Source organism: Phyllostomus discolor, chromosome 5 (assembly GCF_004126475.2).
Source record: "Phyllostomus discolor isolate MPI-MPIP mPhyDis1 chromosome 5, mPhyDis1.pri.v3, whole genome shotgun sequence".
Lineage (NCBI taxonomy): Eukaryota > Metazoa > Chordata > Mammalia > Chiroptera > Phyllostomidae > Phyllostomus > Phyllostomus discolor.
The window spans coordinates 65,554,743-65,571,937 of record NC_040907.2 but is presented as its reverse complement, the minus strand read 5'-3'; the positions used below and the strand labels follow the sequence as shown (position 1 = coordinate 65,571,937).

Genomic DNA, 17,195 nt, shown 5'->3' with positions numbered 1-17,195 from the left:
CAGCTGCTAACCTTATTGGGGCTCCCTTGTATGTTACTTCCTGTTTCTCCCTTGCTGCTTTTAAGATTCTCTCTTTGTCTTGGTATTTTGCCATTTTAATTATGATATGTCTTGACACGACCCTCTTTGGGTTCCTCTTGATTGGAACTCTCTGTGTTTCCTGGATTTGTGTGACTTTTTCTCTCAAATTAGGGAAGTTTTCCATCATTACTTTCTCAAATAGGTGTTCTATCCCTTGCTCTTCTTCTCCTTCTGGTATCTCTATTTTAAGGATATTATTACATATACATATTTCATATTGTCTTGCATTTCTCTTAATCTCTCTTCATTGTTTCTGAGCCTCTTTTCCTTTTCTTGCTCTTTCTGGGTGTTTTCTTCTACTTTGTCCTCTAACTCGCTGATCCCGATCTTTTGCTTCATCAATCCTGATTTTCATTCCTTCTACTGTGTTCTTCAGTTCAGAAATTGTATTCTTCATTTCCTCTTGGCCCTTGTTGAGAGTCTCTATTTCCTTTTTCATGTTGATGTAGTTTTCAGTGAGTTCATTGTAGCTTCCCTGTAGTTTCTGGTAGCTCATTGTGAGCTCATTGAGCTTCCTGATGATCATTGCTTTGAACTCAATATCTGATAGTTGAATTGCCTCTATTTCATTTAGCATTCTTTCTGAGGTTTCCTTCTTTCCTTTCACTTGGGGATTGTTTCTTTGTCTTCCCATTGTTTGTGAGACTCTTCTTGTTAGCATCAGCTTCTTAAATTGATCAGTTCTGGCTCCCTGGGTTTGTGGTGTGAACTTCTGTAGTAGAATAGCAGTGAGTTTCAGTGGTGCAGTTTCCTTGATCTCCCAAGCTCACTGGTCTTGGGCTGTTATTTAAGTTGGCTTTGTGTTTGCCTTTGGGTTTTGATTGTTGTTGGGTCTTTCTTTGGTGGTTCCTTCCCACCAGCTGGTTAAATGAGGGTCACTCTCTCCACCACCTCTTAAATTTTGTTGTGCTGGTGAGGGCAGGTTGTGTTGAAGCTGGTTCTTCTGTGTGTATAAGGTTTTAAGAATTCTCTCTTGCTCTTGTTCAGTTGTTTGTACTGGATACTGTCTCTACTGTTTAGTTGTATTTCCAGATAGGTCCTGGATTGAGGTTTGTGTGGTTACCACTCCCTCCTTCACCTTCTTCTGTTGTTATCTGTTAGTGGTTCCTTTGTTGTTGGGTTTCCTCTTCCAGTGGGTATCCTGGTGTTCACCACCTCCACCTACTTTTTTTTTGTGATTGGTTGGAGGGGGAAGGCAAAATGGTTTAAGACAGCAAGAGAGTATTCTATGATATTTACAGTAGCAGCTAGTAGAGAGGAGATAGGAGATCCTTTGACTATGTATAATGTTAACTGTGATCTTCCACCCAGCTAGCTGATTTTTAGAAAGGATGCAAAGAAGATAAGACTCTTGTTGGGGAAGGAAGGATTGTGAGTTGGATCTATAAAGAAGTGAGGTTGTGGGAGTTCAGATTCTGAGGTAAGGTAAGAGTAAAGGATAGTAAATAGGTGTAGCGTGTGAGAGAATAATCACTACAGTAATAGAGTTCAGGAAACTTTGAAATGGGCTAAGATCTGGGAGGTGTGTTGTGAAGTAATTATAATTGTATGGAACAGCAATTATTTATAGTAATATTAGGGCAACAATCATATGACAGAATCTATGAGATCTAGGTAACAAGAATAGGGAGTACAGAACCTCGAGTAGTGTGCTAATGGGACACAGGTGAATTAAAGGACAGTAAATTAGCAATACACTATGAAAGAGATACCAGGGGAAAGCTGTCAGGTCATAGAATATAACCAGCCTAGCAAAGCAGACTATACAAAAAGAAGAGGGATACAAAAATACTATTAAAAAAAGATGTAAGAATACTGGGAAAATAATAATAATACAAATATGCAATAACTTGCAGGTTCTCTGTACTAGTGGAGTAAAATTTGTCTCACTGTCCCAGCTGTTGTGATGCCCCTTCTTTGGGTTCAACATTGGTCTTTTCACAGATCCAGGATTTTGTCTCACTTGTAGGTATTTAGAAAAAATTTTAAAAAATAAAAAAGGCAGATGAAGGAAGGAAGAAAACATAAAATTGGAGGAAAGGAAGGAGGAAGGAATAAAACAAGAAAGCAGGAATGAGAAGAAAAAGAAATTAAAAGAGAATAAAAACAATAAAAATTAAAAAAGTAAGAATTGTTAAAAAATAGAATAAAATTTAAAAGTCTCTTGGATTCAAAGTGGCCAAACCAGTTTTTCTGCTCTTGCTGGCTGTGCCAGGTTGAGGGGTGATTGGTATGACTTTTCTTCCTTGGTCAGCAGTGTGTGCACTGGCTCCCGCACTGTCTGGGAAGCTAATGTGGCTCTTCAGCCTTGTGCCCTGGGTGTGGGAATTAGGCCTTTCCCCAGGGTTACTGCTGTGGACTGGGGTGTGGGGATGCTCTCCCCCACCCCTCTGAGTGTGCCCTCAACTGGGTGGCAGGGAGGCTGGAGCGATTGATCGCTTTAGGAGAATTCCCCAAACAGTGTCTGTCTTTTCCCTCCTTCCTCTTGAGAAATTCCTCCAGTTCAAGCCTGCACACAATGGCTGTACACAATGGCCTGGCTTCTCCTGCAGCCAAACTCTCCAGCCAGACTGGTGACTGTGGGGATCAGGGCCTGCTGCGCAACCCAGCCCCTCTGGTGTCCACAGCTTCCAAAGGTGCTCACAGCCCTTGTGTGTTTGCTAGCACCTGGATTCCTCCCAGTGCTGCTCAGACCTTGTTTGGCTGGGGAGGGAACAGTTGTCCCGGCTCTCTCCCAAGGAGTCTGTGGCAAACCCAGCAGTGGGCACTGGGCCTGGGGCTGCAGCCTCCCGACCCCATGCTGGTTCCTGAGACCCTACCGTGTTGCAGCATTCTTCTTAGGGTCTGGTTTTTCGGTTCCACCACAATCCTTGGTCCCCTATTTTCACATATGCTGAAATATGTTGGTTGTTTGCTTCTCCATTCCATAGATCAGCCAGGATTTTCTCCCCTGAGCAGAGGGACGCCGGATCTGCTCCTTCCTACTCCGACACCATCTTAGCCCCTATTCAGTGAATTTTTTTAAAGACTTGCAATATATTTGCCCAATTCATGATGGGTGATTTAGGAGCACACCTGCCCACATTGTGCTGAGTGTTCAGCAGTTTTTGACACAAAACAGCATGACTCCTCTGTCCCATCCTCCCTATTCACCTTTTGTTGCCCTGAGTCTTTCACTCCCCACACTTGATGAAAAAAATTCCCAAAAAGAAGTGTTTTGCCAGTGTGGAAGAGGTGAAAAAAAATGGCAGAAACACTAAAAGATATCAAAATTGGTGAGTTCAAAGACTGTTCTCAGGAGTAGAAAAAAAAGTCTCTATAGTTGTATTGCATCAAAGACAGTACTAGAAGGTGACTAAAGTGTAAACATGTAAGTAGAAATACAGAAATTTTTGTAAATAAATTTTTTTGGTTCCGCATCCTATATATGCACCACCACTTCTTTATCCACTTGTTTATCGATATGCACATTGGCTGATTCCATATATTGACTTATAAATAATGCTGCAGTGAACATAGGGGTGCATATATTCTTTTGAATTAGTGTTTTGGGTTTCTTTGCATATATACACAGAAGTAGAATTGCTGGGTCATGAGGCAGTTCCATTTCAAAATGTATATATTTTATTGATTATGCTATTACAATTGTCCTGATTTTCCCCTCTTTGCCCAACTCCACCCTTCTCCCACTTCCTCAGGCAGTCCCCCACCATTGTTCATGTCCATGGGTCATGCATATAAGGTCTTTGGCTACTCCATTTCCTATACTGTACTTTACATCCCCATGGCTATTCTGTAACTACCTGTTTGTACTTCTTAATCCCCTCACCTCTTCACCCATTCTCCCCCTGCCGCCTCCCATCTGGCAACCATCTGGTAACTAACTTCTTTTCTCTAGATGCTTTTAAGAATCTCTCTTTATCTTTAACCATTGGCATTTTAATTATGATGTGTCTTGGAGTGGGTCTCTTTGCATCCATTTTGTCTGGGACTCTTTGTGCTTCCTGGACTTGCATGTGTATTTCCTTCACCAAATTAGGGAAGTTTTCTTTCATTATTCTTCCAGATAGATTTCCAATATCTTGCTCTTTTCTTGTGAAGAAAAGAAAGAGGTGAATGTTGGACGACTTAAAGTTGTCACAGAGGCTGTTTAGACTATCCTCATTTTTTTTTGGATTCTTGTTTCTTCTTGTTGTTCTGCATGGTTGTTTTTTTCTTCCTTATGTTCCAAACCATTGATTTGATTCTTGGCTTCAACCAAACTACTGTTGTTTCCCTGTAAATTCCTCTTTATTTCATCTAGTGTGTCTTTCATTTCTGACTGGGTTTTTTGTTTTTTATGCTACTGAGGTCCTCACTATGTTCCTTGAGCATACTTATAACCAGTGGTTTGAACTCTACATCTGATAGATTGCTTATCTCCACATCATTTAGCCCTTTTTCTGGAGTTTTGACCTGTTCTTTCATTTGGGCCATGTTTCGTTGTTTCCTCATTTTGGCAGCTTCCCTGTGTTTGTTTCTATGTATTACACAGAGCTACTTTGACTCTGCATGTTAGAAGTGTGGGCTAATGTAGTAGGTGTCTTGTAGGGTCCAGTGGCATGCTTCCCCTATCACCCAAGCTGGGTACATGAGGTGTGTCCTTCTTGTGAGCTGAGTATAGCCTCCTTTTGTATTGAGCCTTGGTTGCTGTTGGCAGATCAATGGGAGGGATTTACCCAGGCCAGTCAGCTGCAAGGACTGACTGTGACCACTCATCACAAACCTCTGCCCTCTGTGGAAGATCAGCTGTGCAGGGGCATTGTGGTGGTGCTCTGACATGGTCTGTAGCTGTCCACTGGGTGTGCTGGCCCTGGGGTTTCCAGGATGGTACAGGTCAAGTTCAGCCCCCACCTGTGTTTTGCCTGGGGCACACTGCCTGAGCTATAAAGCAATCTGGAATGGCTGCTACTTGTGCTGGGTTTAGAGATTCCCAGGTGAAGCTAAGCTGTGACTCTAATTTGGCGGCCACTAGGGCTTAGTGAAGCCAGCTGTTGCTTGCTTGATAGGATTTAGGAGCTAAGAGAAGCCAGCTTGAGTTGGGCCTGTAAATTGGGTGGGGTGGAGTCTCCTTGGATGTCCAAGGTGGGTCACACAATGTTAGGCAGGTTGATGGAGTCTCAGATATGGCACCAGCCTACTAGCTCTCTGGTATGTAAGGGTCAGCAAAGGGACAATGGCCTCTGCTCACCTTGATGCCAGACACTTCAGTCTCTCCCTGTATACCACTGGTGCCCTTCAAGCTACCATTCTGGTGCTGGAGCTCAGCGGGAGCCAGTCTGAGTAGGTAAATCCATGTGCGCATTTCCTAATAGAGGAACTCTTTAGGACTGCAGCAGCTTCCTCCACCCACTAAATCCCTGCTTATTTTTGCAGCCAGAAGTTGTGGGGACTTATCTTCCTGGCACTAGAATCCTGGTCTGTGGGGGCTGCTGTGGGTCTGGGACTCCTTGCTCCTGGGATATCCCTCCTAAATTTTTATCCATGTGATGTGGGGTCAGCCCATTTTGTGTCAGCACCCCTCTTACCAGTCTGGATGGATGTGGTTTCTTCAATTCCAAAGTTGTCAGACTTTCATTCTACTGGAGTTTGTAGTTGTCAGACTTCCATTCAACTAGATTTCTGATGTTCCTGAGTGATGGTGGTTCTATATTTTAGTTGAATTTTGATGTCACTGTGTGAAGAGGTGAGCCATGTCTGCTTACATTACCATATTGACCAGAAGCTCTGAGAATTTATTTTTAGAGTAATGAATTAGTTAAAAATATAAATTAAGACTTAGCTATAAGAATGTCCATCTCAGAGAACATTTTTTAAAAGGGTGCAAAATTGGAAAGATTCTACATTTCTTTATGTAAGTTCTGTTACATTCATGTATGATGCATGTATATATCCATTCACATTTCAATGTTAATGATAGAATGTTAAATTCAAATAGCTTGTATGTCATGGAATCAACAAAATACAACTACCCCCAATATGGATGAATCTCACATACATATCTGAGTAAATGCAGTCAGTTACAAAAATATGTCATATATGATTGTATTCATATAGAGTACCTAAATAGCTAAAACAATCTATTCTGTGAGAAGTCAATATAATGTTTATCTTTTGCGGAGATAGTGACTGAGAGAGCAGAAAGGGGATATCTGGGAGGCTGGTAATGTGTTTGTCCTGATAATGGTTCTGATTACATGAATATATTGGTGAAAACATCTAGCACATGACAGAGCCAAGGTTTCCCTGTGCTATGCTCTAGGGAGGGACAGGAAAAGATATAAATAAGGTGTTACATAATATAAATACTTTAAATAACTCTCCTTGGCCTGATTTTATGTTCTCATACTAGAGAAAATACATAAAATAACCAGTTTATTATCCCTTATCTCTTCATTCAACAGTCAATAATTGAGAATTTACTATGTAGCAGGACGAGTTTTAGTTCATAAAGTGAGAAAACCAGCAGGTCACTGCTGTCACGGAACTTATATTCCACAGGGAAAATAAACAACAAACATCCTAACTGTCCATTAAAAATTAAAATGTATCAGGTAGTGTTAAAAGCTATAAGAGAATTTTGTAAAGAAAGATATGGTGAGAGTGAGTTGCTGCTTAAGGCTGGGTTGACAGGGATAGCTGAAGTGATATTTAAACAGATCTGAAAAAGAGTCAGCCATGAAAAATCAGGTAGAGGAGACAGAAATGCCAAATAAAAAAAAATGACTTCTGGCTTTGAAAGCAGGCAGCTGGGTGGGTCAGTGTTGCTGTTTGTGTAGGAGAGCAGGAAGAGTGGCAGGCTGACAGAGCAGGGCAGGGAGGGGCTGCATTTCTCAAGTGGGAAATAAGTTTTTAGCTGCTTTTGAATGAGTCAGGCCTTGATAGTTTTGAAACTGATTTGAAGGATAAAAGTAAAGCCTGTGCAGGTGTAAACAGGGTCATAGAGGAAAATGGGATTGGAGAAGTATGCTAGGTGGAAGTAAATTCATATAAAATTTGAATCAACCTAAATAGAGGCTGAAGGCTAATTGGGAGTCTAATTAAGAGGACATGTTAAGCCAAACTTTGTTATTGCAATAAAAATGAGGATATAGTTCAAGATGCTTTTTCCTCACTAGATGGGATAACTCAGCATTCTTATCAAGAGGTATATTATTATATTCCTGTGATTTAAACTCATAAAGTAAGGTTGTTACTGGTACTTTTTTGGTGGTCCTTTTGTCAGCTCTGGGGTTGATACCTTAGGACTGATACTCTGGGGAAGACACAATTCATGCTTTCATTTAACAAATATTCACTGAGCAATATGATAGGCATTGGTAATATGATGGTAGGAGATTGTCTCCTGCCCTCAGGAAGCTCACTATCTGGAGGGAGATAAGTAGAATAAGTTGTCAATTGAAATGCAGAAGTTTGTGTTACCCCAGAGGTAAGAATGAGGTGATGTTGTTAGTATAGGTAGCTGGATATTAATAAAGGAAGGGAGCAAAGGGGGTCAGACATTATTAAACATAATAAACTTGGGGCCTGAATTAGATAGTAAGCTTGCTTCACTAGAAAGTTACAGCTTCGCACATTTCCCAGGGCATCCTCCATCCTTAGGACCTAATTACCCAAGGCAGGCAGGAAGGATCATTCCAGGGAGGAATAAAAACAGCAGGGGACACTCCTCTGCTGGGCACATGCCAAGTGGAAGTCAAGACAGTGCCGGGGGAGGTAATTTTACTTTCAGGCATGAGCAGTAGGAACTAAGATGGCAACTACAGAAGCCTGTCCATCTAGCCTGGGGAAAGGATTGGATTGGATAAGGGACACAGAACCCCAGAAGGTCAGGGAAATAGATTGGTTAAGGGTGACTATGTCAGAAGCCCATGAAAGATTGGGAAGTTGACTGGTTAGCTTGAAATGACACTTGCTTCTTCCCAATCCCAAGATAATACAACCCAAGCTTAACAAAGCTCTCTTCTGTCTTTCTCTGTCTTACACACGCTTACCACACTCCTCCCATTTGCTTCTGTGTTTTCTCTCCATAGCAGCCATGTGGCCCTGGAGCCCAGGTCCGACTACCTTGGGCACACAGCCAGCCAGAGTATAGCTGGGAGCACAGACAGCTACCTGCATGAGGACAGAGACATAGACAGAGGCCCTATTTCTCAGACTGATGAAGACAGGTCTGAACTTTTTCCATGGTGGGGTGGATGGAGATGGAATAGTGGGAACCCGTGGGCAGTCCTTTGATTTTGCTTCTACAATGAGTCTTACCATATAACCTCAACCTCCCACATGTTAGTCTCCCAAAATGCATTCCCTGTTACCCCCTTAAAGCACCCCTTTTCCACCAGCAGCATAGTGCAAGGAATTTAATCCCGTCAGAGGGCGACTGGGAGAGTTAAGAAATACTTCTCAGGGAAATGACACCTCTTCTAAGAGCTGAGGGATGAGCATGAATCATCCATGTGACTGCAGGACTTGAAAGTGGAGGGTTGGTGGCAAGAGGCTTTCCTGGAAATGAAGAGCACCTCACAGCCTAAGAATGAGACATCCTGTGTCATAGTGAGAGAGGCTGGCTTAGTGGGCATGAGATCTATGGGTTTGTACAGAACCCCATGCTTAGAGGGTCCCTATACTTGGATTAATACTTGGCTGTTGCCATCTTGAAATTCTTATTAATTTTGAACATGGAGTGTCATTTCAACACTGACTATAACAATGATAATCATTCAGTAATTTTTCTGAATCTTACTAATTCACTATTAACTACTAGATGCAGTCCTAGAAATAGATCTAAACCAATGCCTGACCTGGAGGGGAGAGCCCATTACTGAGACCCACCTGAGCATTGCAGTAAAGTATCTGGGAGGGTAATTATAACCAGGCTGGTAGGCTTCAGTAGAGCTGGGGTTGGGGGTGGGGTGGGAAGGACACAAGGAAAATCTAGTCGTTGTGAATTATTTCTATTGCCAACACCCAATTTCAGGCATTTATTTCCCTCTCAGTAAAAGGCCAGGTGTCCTGCACTTACCCCTTTTCTACATTTTCCCCATGTTCATCTGTACATTCATAGCTACTAGCAGTGGCTGAGAAGGTGCCAGCCCACTAAAGGAACTCATGTGCAAAGAGACCTTCTACAGCACTGTGTCCAAATGCCCTACTGCACAGCTTGTTTTCCAAAGAGTGCTATGAGAATACTCAACCACACCAGTAGTTGGGGGTCTCCTACTTATTTCCTCTTCCCTTGCTTCTTTACTACTTCCAATTTCAAACACAGGGCCCTTTTTGTCAATCCTGCTAATCATACAAAATTAATTATGTCAGGTCAAAAAGTCTGTTGTGTGTTTAGGTGGTAAAAGTGACCCCAGGACTTGGTTTATATGGCTTTCAAACCTTTAAATAATTCCTGCTAAGGTTATAATAGATAAGGAAGCAAATGATGGATGCTGATCTTGTGCCTCTCAGGTTCCTCAGGGATTTGAATTATGGTGGTGAAACTCTCTGTGCAAAGTGAGATGACCACTAATTGGAAGAGCAGGTAACCATATGCTGGTAATCTTGGACTCCTAAGTCCACCCACTGCATGAATCAAAATTCTCTGGGCGCCATGCTCTGTGTTTCATTTTGTTTGCATCTTTAGGGTCTCTGTAGGCCTGGCCCTGGCTGACCATGTGAACCTGCTCTTCCCAACCTACTTTCTCTCTTTAATTGATCTCATTCATAACTATGGTTGTGACTTGTAGACTATGACTCAGTGATAATTAAATATTTTTAAAATTTTAGTTTTCTTTTTTATCTGACATATATGTGATTATACTGAACTGGAGTAAGAGAGATAGGTTTGACAGGTGGTAGCTGATTTTTTTGCTAGTAGTTCCATGTCAATGAATTGCAGTGAACTTGACCTTGTTTATATTACACATAGTAGTGCATAACTGGAAACTTTGGATGAATACAGTAACATTAAATTACACCTAAAACTTCTAAGACCAAATTCATTTTTATTCAAGTAGAGTTTATTTGCTTTCTTACACTTGTATTTGACTATTCACGTAGATAATTTTTAACATTTTTATGAAATTTGAAGTACTACTGTAGACACCTGTTCTACCAGATAATACACAACCTGATATTAATGTAAAAAAGGTTTTTATTCATCACTTTTTCTGATAAACAAAACAATGAGTAAATAAGCTGATTAAATTTTAGTACTGACTTACAATTTTTCAAATACCCCTGGATGTTTGTACTTACAGTATCCCTTCTAGAACTCCTACAATTATTTGTATGACTTCATGATCACACAGGATAAATTTAACATTTCAGAAATATTCTTCACTTCTGTTGTTGATGTGTTGTAAAACCTTGTTCTAGGTCTGCTTGAATTTTTTTTCTTGTTTGAGATACAAATGGTGACACTTCAAATAATACTAACAATTACTACAGACCCAACCACTAACAACACCAAAGAAGAAATGTTAATTCCAGAATTAGGATGATTTCCATCGGGGCCTGGATTTGGAGGAATGTCATCAGGGTTTGCCTGAGGAATAAACAAAGCTACTTGTGCAATGTTGGATACTTTTGATGTCAAATTGCTCTTATCCACACTTTGAATGGCAATGAATATGTGGGTTGCATTTTCTTCTGAGATATTTCCTGGTTTAAATGCAAAGTTTTCCTGGGAGTTGGCCTCATTTGGTGACAGCTCAGTAGTGTTTACTTGCAGGGCATCATCAAAATTGTCTCTTAGTTCCAGGATATCTCCACTTATTCTTATGATATACTGTTGAACTGAGAAAAAAAAACGTGTAAATGAAGTTTAGAAACTAGAGCACACCATGATAAATTCCTTTTTTATTCACTTTCCTCAAAATATTGTTTAGTGAGGCCAAGTCTGTACTCATATCCAAAGGCTTACTAATGTTTCAATATAAGCAGAATTATCATTTTTAAACTTTGCCATTGCTACCTTCTTTGTTTGAAAGTGGGACCAGTTAAAATGTGTCATATTTGATTGATTGAAAAATATATGATTATAAAATTAATAGATGACTGAATTATCAATCAAAAATTGTTCTCCTCCCATCCACCCTTTTACCGCTGCTTTTGCATGGGCATCTTCCACTTAGTCAATGCCACATAACAAACACTTCATCCTTACCTTTTCCAACATCGAAATCGTCTCCTGGTGCTGTCCATGTCAGCCTGATCACAGCCCCATCAAGTGTGGCCTCCAGGTCTGTGATTTGACTTGGTGGGTATATGTCAGGCACAGGAGTTGCTGAAACATTTGAAACCACAAATGCACCTCCAGATGCTGTTCTGGTGAAACTCTCCAAGTTTGTTTGAGTATCCTCATTAATTTCAGGTCTTGGTGGATTCTTTTCAATTTCCCCTGCATTAAAAGTTTCCTTGGTTACAACGAGCACAACCTATTAGTATTTTCAAATTAATTCTCATCCCACTTGTCCTCTGCTTTTATATATGTGTGTATAGTATATATACTACATATAATATGTAGTGTATGGTGTATACTATATATATATATGGTATTATATATATTAAATATAGTATATATAATATATATAAAGAATGGGGCAAATGTAAGTTTACAGTTATGAGTATGTGAAACAAATTTATTCTTGCAGTATTAATTATTATATTATTTCCCATATGAAGAACTGTAACCCTACTTTAGTCCTTCCATATATATATTCACATAACATTTTACTAAGCCTGGTAACAAAGTTATAAGCATCCCTTTGGTTGGAGAATTTGTTTTCTTTAGCATCCTGCCTAGGATATTATAGAATATAAATGGATAAGGACCAGGCTTCCCTGAATGGGAACAATGTTATACAATTCAATATGTGCTTTTTTTTTTTAAGAGGAGTTTCTTTATTTCTCAACTTCTCTTTAAGCTGGGAATAAGCCTGGGGAAATTACTACCCACTCGCTTCTAAACACATGTGCCAGGTTCTTCCTTCCTCCCTATTGCAAGTGCTAAGGAACAAATACTTCAGGTTATATTCCAATTGTTAATAGAAAACCCCTAAAAGTCACAAGATAAGAGAAAAGACAAGGGAAAATTAACAAGAATTCCTTTCTTAATTGTTATCACCACTTTGCTCAATACGTATTTTCTTTTGACTTAGTAAAAATATTCAAAATAAATGTTTACCCATTTATGTATTTTTTATGTAATCTGAAGGATAAATTCCACCACTGGTATATGCTTAGGTACATAACAAATTAGCCTATCTTCTTTACCCTTAGTTGGAAATCTGGCATGTTATTATTGCTAGAGGTCAGGAGCTCCAAATGAATACAATGGCTGACATTTATTGAAAGCTTACTAGATGACAGACATTGTACCATAGCATAGGTTAATTTGAAGGCAAATCTCAGTATGACTGAGACCTTCATTCCAGAAATGGGAAAAGCTATACTTTGAGTTGTAAAATGTTTGAAGTCTTAATCATATCACGATATTCCAGCCAGCACTGGGCTTCAGAGATCATGAGTTACTCACCATCCACTACCCAGCCTGGTATATATGCAGCTCTGTTTGGCGGATGCCTTAAGCTTCGTGTGACGGCGTTTGCTCCTCCATGAGCCCGTACTTTTAAGCTATATCTGCCATTTACTGAATAAGCTGTAAAATATCTGGAGTAGACGCCATCATTCTTGAAAGTATCAGCACCTTGTTATAGAAATTAAGGAGTAAATTATTAGTGTAAAGAAAGAGATATGTATTCATTTTTAGAGTTAAGCACACAGCCTTTGTAAGCCTATTGCCTAGACTGGGCTCCCCATTTTGTGATTGACCCCTTGGGGAATATTTCCATTATGCTCTATCAACCAGTATATTGTTAAATTGATATCCTTGAGTTATGATCTATAGATTTACATATAACACATGCATAATATTATATATTATTTTGTAATATACATACTATACAAATATACACACTGATACTGATGTGTGCATAATAAATACCTTCACTTTATCAACTTATATGCAGATTATTGTAGTACTCTTAGGGTTTCTCAGCCAAGTGGTTGGTTTGCAGCTCTTACTTTATCTAAACACAATTATGCCATCTCTGTTCAAATCAGAAGGCTCTCCACTAGAGAGAAAGTATATTAGCATAAGACTTAATTCTCACTATAATCACCTATAAATGACTTGTTTTGACATAATCTTCTACTACTCCTTTTTTTTAATCCTCGCTTCTTGCTCTTTGATCCATGAACTTCCTGGTTCCTGATAGTGGAAAGACCCATCTTTTATTAGAAAAAACTATGGGGGACTTTAGGAGAACTGTATGTATCACAAGTATATTTCTTTGGTATTACAAGTACTGAATTTATTCATTAAATTGCAAACACAGTCCTCAGGGCATTTAACATTCTAAGACAGAGGTTCTTAAAAAGCTCTGGACCCACAGCATCTGCATCTCCATGGATTGTATTAGAAATGCAAATTTGTTAGACTTTCTAGAAAAAGGCCCAGCATGATGTGTTATAACAATTCTCCAGGTGGTTCCTTTGTTAGCTGAAGTTTAAAAGCCCTGCTTTAAGTCATTGACGATGACCAATATATCCTTAGGTAAAGGCATTCCAAATAGGCTGAGTAACCACCTGGTAAAACCTTGAGAAATCACAAGATACCTGTAAGTTTTAAGTAGCATGGAAGGGGTGGGGGAAAAGGAGGAATTAGAGGAGAGTTGAGGAAAATACTGTCATATCAGGTGAAGTCACTGAGGTGAACCAAAGAATAATTTTACCTTCTAAGTTTTTCAAAGGGCCAACTCTTGCTGATGATAGGATTATTAATTGACTGAATTAATTACATTGTGCATGACACTGATAGAAATTCTGTGATAATTTAGATGTCTATCAGACTGGTTTTTCCCTTACTCACTGACCTCTCAAAAGATGGTTCAGTTGCCAGAATAAACCAGAGTCTATGGAAAAGGTGTTCAAGCACCACTCATCCATAGAGACCATGGAGACAGCATGGCCAGTGCTGTGTCTTGTTTCTTGCCAGTCATACCTGGCAGGAAAGGGTATCTGATGCCCTTGTGGTGTCCCCTCTTCCTTTGTGGCAGTTCTCCCTGCCCTTGGGCCTCAGTTTCCAGGATTATATGTGCAGTTTGGAATTACTCTTGCCTGTCCTTCCTTCTTTGCTGGGGACCCAGGTTCTACCACTTAACCACTTATGGCTGCTGAGTTTCACTCTCTCTGGCCAGACTTGATGATGTGCCCCTAAGAAACACTTGTTCAGAGGGAATTTCAGGGGGAAATGGGTAGGGTTTACAGGAACAAATTTGGAGGACACATGGACAAAAACTAGGGGTGGGGGGTAATGGGGGAAAGGGGGGAGGGTTGGGTGGGTGGGCTGGAATGGGAGTAGGGGGGAGAAAACTGTACTTGAACAATGATTAAAATAAAAAATAAAAAGAAAAAAAAAGAAACACTTGTTCAGAATTCTTGATGCTGTCCTCAGTTGCTTGAATGAAACCTTTCTATTTGGTGATAGACATTGATAGTCTCGATGATAAACAATAATGCTGACAAATAACATTTATTGAGTGTTATTATGTACAAGAAATTTGCTAATCACTTTGTAGGTTTTACCCAGGTAGAATTTCCTGCTGGTTCTGCTGTTCATCTATAACCTGCATCATTTCTCTTGGTGTCTCTCACTCCCCCACACTGCCACTGGACCCATAGCATATTTTGAGTTATGAAAATATAAGCTTATTCTTTAAAAAAAACCCTGTAAGTTACCTGCACCATTATCCAAAAGTTCTAAAACTTCTGTTTTTCCACTATTTGATTCGATGAATGCCGTCACATTGGCTCCAAGAATGGGTATATTCCCTTGTAGAATTTCCGCATAAACAATCATTGGGCTGGGGAAGCTGTTTGAGTCTTTATTCATTTTAGCATTCACTGTGATTGGAGGCACAGAAGAATTTGCTGCCCGAGAATTAACTGTTATAGTTAATGTTTCTGGGTTTGTTTTGGCTTGAATGCTGTAAGTCCAAACACCCACCTAAAAATTCAATGGAAATATAGTAAGTATCCAAGATCAAACTATTTTCTGCTTTTCCATGATTCAACTCTAAAATAAATGTTAGAAATGTGATACAGAATAAACAGGGTTTTGAGATTTTTTTTTGAGGTTTTTTTGAGGTAAAAAGATGAGAGTTGAGGTGATATGGACAGGGCATCCTGGCTATTGTCATGCATGGTGTCCAAACCTTGTGAAATCTTAGGTGGGGAAAGTAAGTTTCAGAAAGTTTGCGGTGGTTTTGGTTTTATTCTTTAACCTCAGAGTTCACAGATTCTATGATAGGGCTAATAAGGAATGACTATGTGCACACCAAGTTTCACAGACTCCCTGCATTGCCTCCTCAAGGTTATTATTAGTCTACCTACATTTTTCCCTTGTTCCTTCCTTCTAATGTATAAGTTGCTTTCCTCCTCTTCTTGCCCCATAATTTTCAGGACCATACCAGCATAGAAAGTACATTATATTTTCTCTTATTTTTGAAGATGACACAAGTATTGCTATTCATATGTATGATATTAAACAATATATTTTAAGCTATGAAACAGATTTGTGTGGGAATCAAAAAGCTCATTGCTTACCTTTGCAGTTCCTGGAATAGTGAGATAGGCCATTTTGGAGCCTTGGTCCACTGTGAAATTTCCTATTGATGTTCCAGTGGGATCCCAGAGAGAAATAATGGGATACTGTCCTTTCCACGTGATGAGGAAAAACGTGTCCTTTCCCACAGTGCTATCAATTATTACAGTTCCATTCATCCAAATATCATTGCTGAGTGTTAATCCCTTACTTTCAAGCTGTATAAATATATATTTAAAAATTAATGACTGGAGAGAAGAGTAATTTTATTCTTTATTGTTTTTAGAACATAGTTTTTAATTTTTGGCCTGGTGTGAGAACAAGCTTATATAGGCCATACCTCCTTAGGCTTGTGATCTGTCTGAAAGCTGACTGGGCTATGACAGTTGTTAGGTAGAAGGTATGGAAACATAGGGTCTGAGGAAAGGACAGAGGATAATAAAAGCATTAGGACAGGAGAATGTGTTTTGCAGTTGGAGACATGGCCATATTATTTTTTCTCAAATGTTTTGTAAACACCCACCTGAGCCTTTAGAATTAAAGGGTGCTAAAAGTCAAAGAAGTATTAGCTGTAGGATGTGAATGTGTGTGTGTGTGTGTGTGTGTGTGTGTGTATGAATTGCCCTCAGTTTACCCAACTTCTTGATGACCTAAAGGAAAAGACTTATTGATGGTGGCTACAATATTTGAGTAGAGACCCAGGAAGGCCAGGACTAGCAAATCCTTGGTCCAGCGCTCAAGGATATTTTTTCTGGTGTGAAATCTTCAAATAATTTTTCATACATTTAAGAGTGAGTAACCCTTGACAGTAAACAAGTCCAAGAGGAGTGCAAAGAGGGCAAAATGATGTTTATGAAGGTTGGAATCTTGAGAAGCAAACGTTAGAACCTTTCTCTGAGAGGAGCCTCAAAGAAAGTTTCTCATGTCTTTGTGGATGGCTCTTAGTCAAGCACAGCAGACTTTATCTACTGACCAAGAAGGTGCTTTCCATAGATATGTCATTTCAGAAAATGATGGGGAATTCCAGTTCTGCTCCAACCCAGTCTTCAATCAAATATACCTCCATATCAGTGCTGAGAGAAGAGAGTGAATTCTACCATTGAAACATCATTGCAGTGACAAAAATCCCAGTCCTGTGTTAGGTAGACATGTCTTTGAGTGGACAAAGTGTTATTGTCCAGTTAAATCTGAAAGTGAGTGACTTTTTTAGACTCTCCATCAGGAAAGTGTAGGAACGTTAGAAGCCTTTGGCTACATAGTAGTAGGGAAAATAGCTGAGTAAAGAGTGAGACGCACCCTCTCCTGTGTATTCTGGCTGCCATTTTAAGTGAGGGAAACAAAACCTTTCTGCCCCTTCCCTACAGCTTATGAAGCATATCTATAAAGCTTTGGGCACTTCCTCTTTGCAAATGTCTCTTTT

At 39.7% G+C, this 17,195-nt stretch overlaps 1 protein-coding gene across 2 annotated transcripts in view; it reads right to left on the bottom strand.

Moving 5' to 3' along the window:
• Positions 1 to 10,109: 10,109 nt before the first annotated feature.
• Positions 10,110 to 17,195, bottom strand: part of CLCA4 (chloride channel accessory 4) — a 43,951-nt gene continuing 36,865 nt past the window's right edge. For both annotated transcript variants that reach the window (XM_036026380.1, XM_028513173.2), the window contains exons 10-14: positions 15,778 to 15,993; positions 14,911 to 15,178; positions 12,647 to 12,817; positions 11,276 to 11,509; positions 10,110 to 10,905 (exon numbers count right to left, since the gene is read on the bottom strand). In XM_036026380.1, the coding sequence (XP_035882273.1) occupies positions 10,532 to 10,905; positions 11,276 to 11,509; positions 12,647 to 12,817; positions 14,911 to 15,178; positions 15,778 to 15,993 (1,263 nt within the window). In that variant the 3' untranslated portion in view covers positions 10,110 to 10,531. The remainder of the gene's footprint in view (positions 10,906 to 11,275; positions 11,510 to 12,646; positions 12,818 to 14,910; positions 15,179 to 15,777; positions 15,994 to 17,195) is intronic.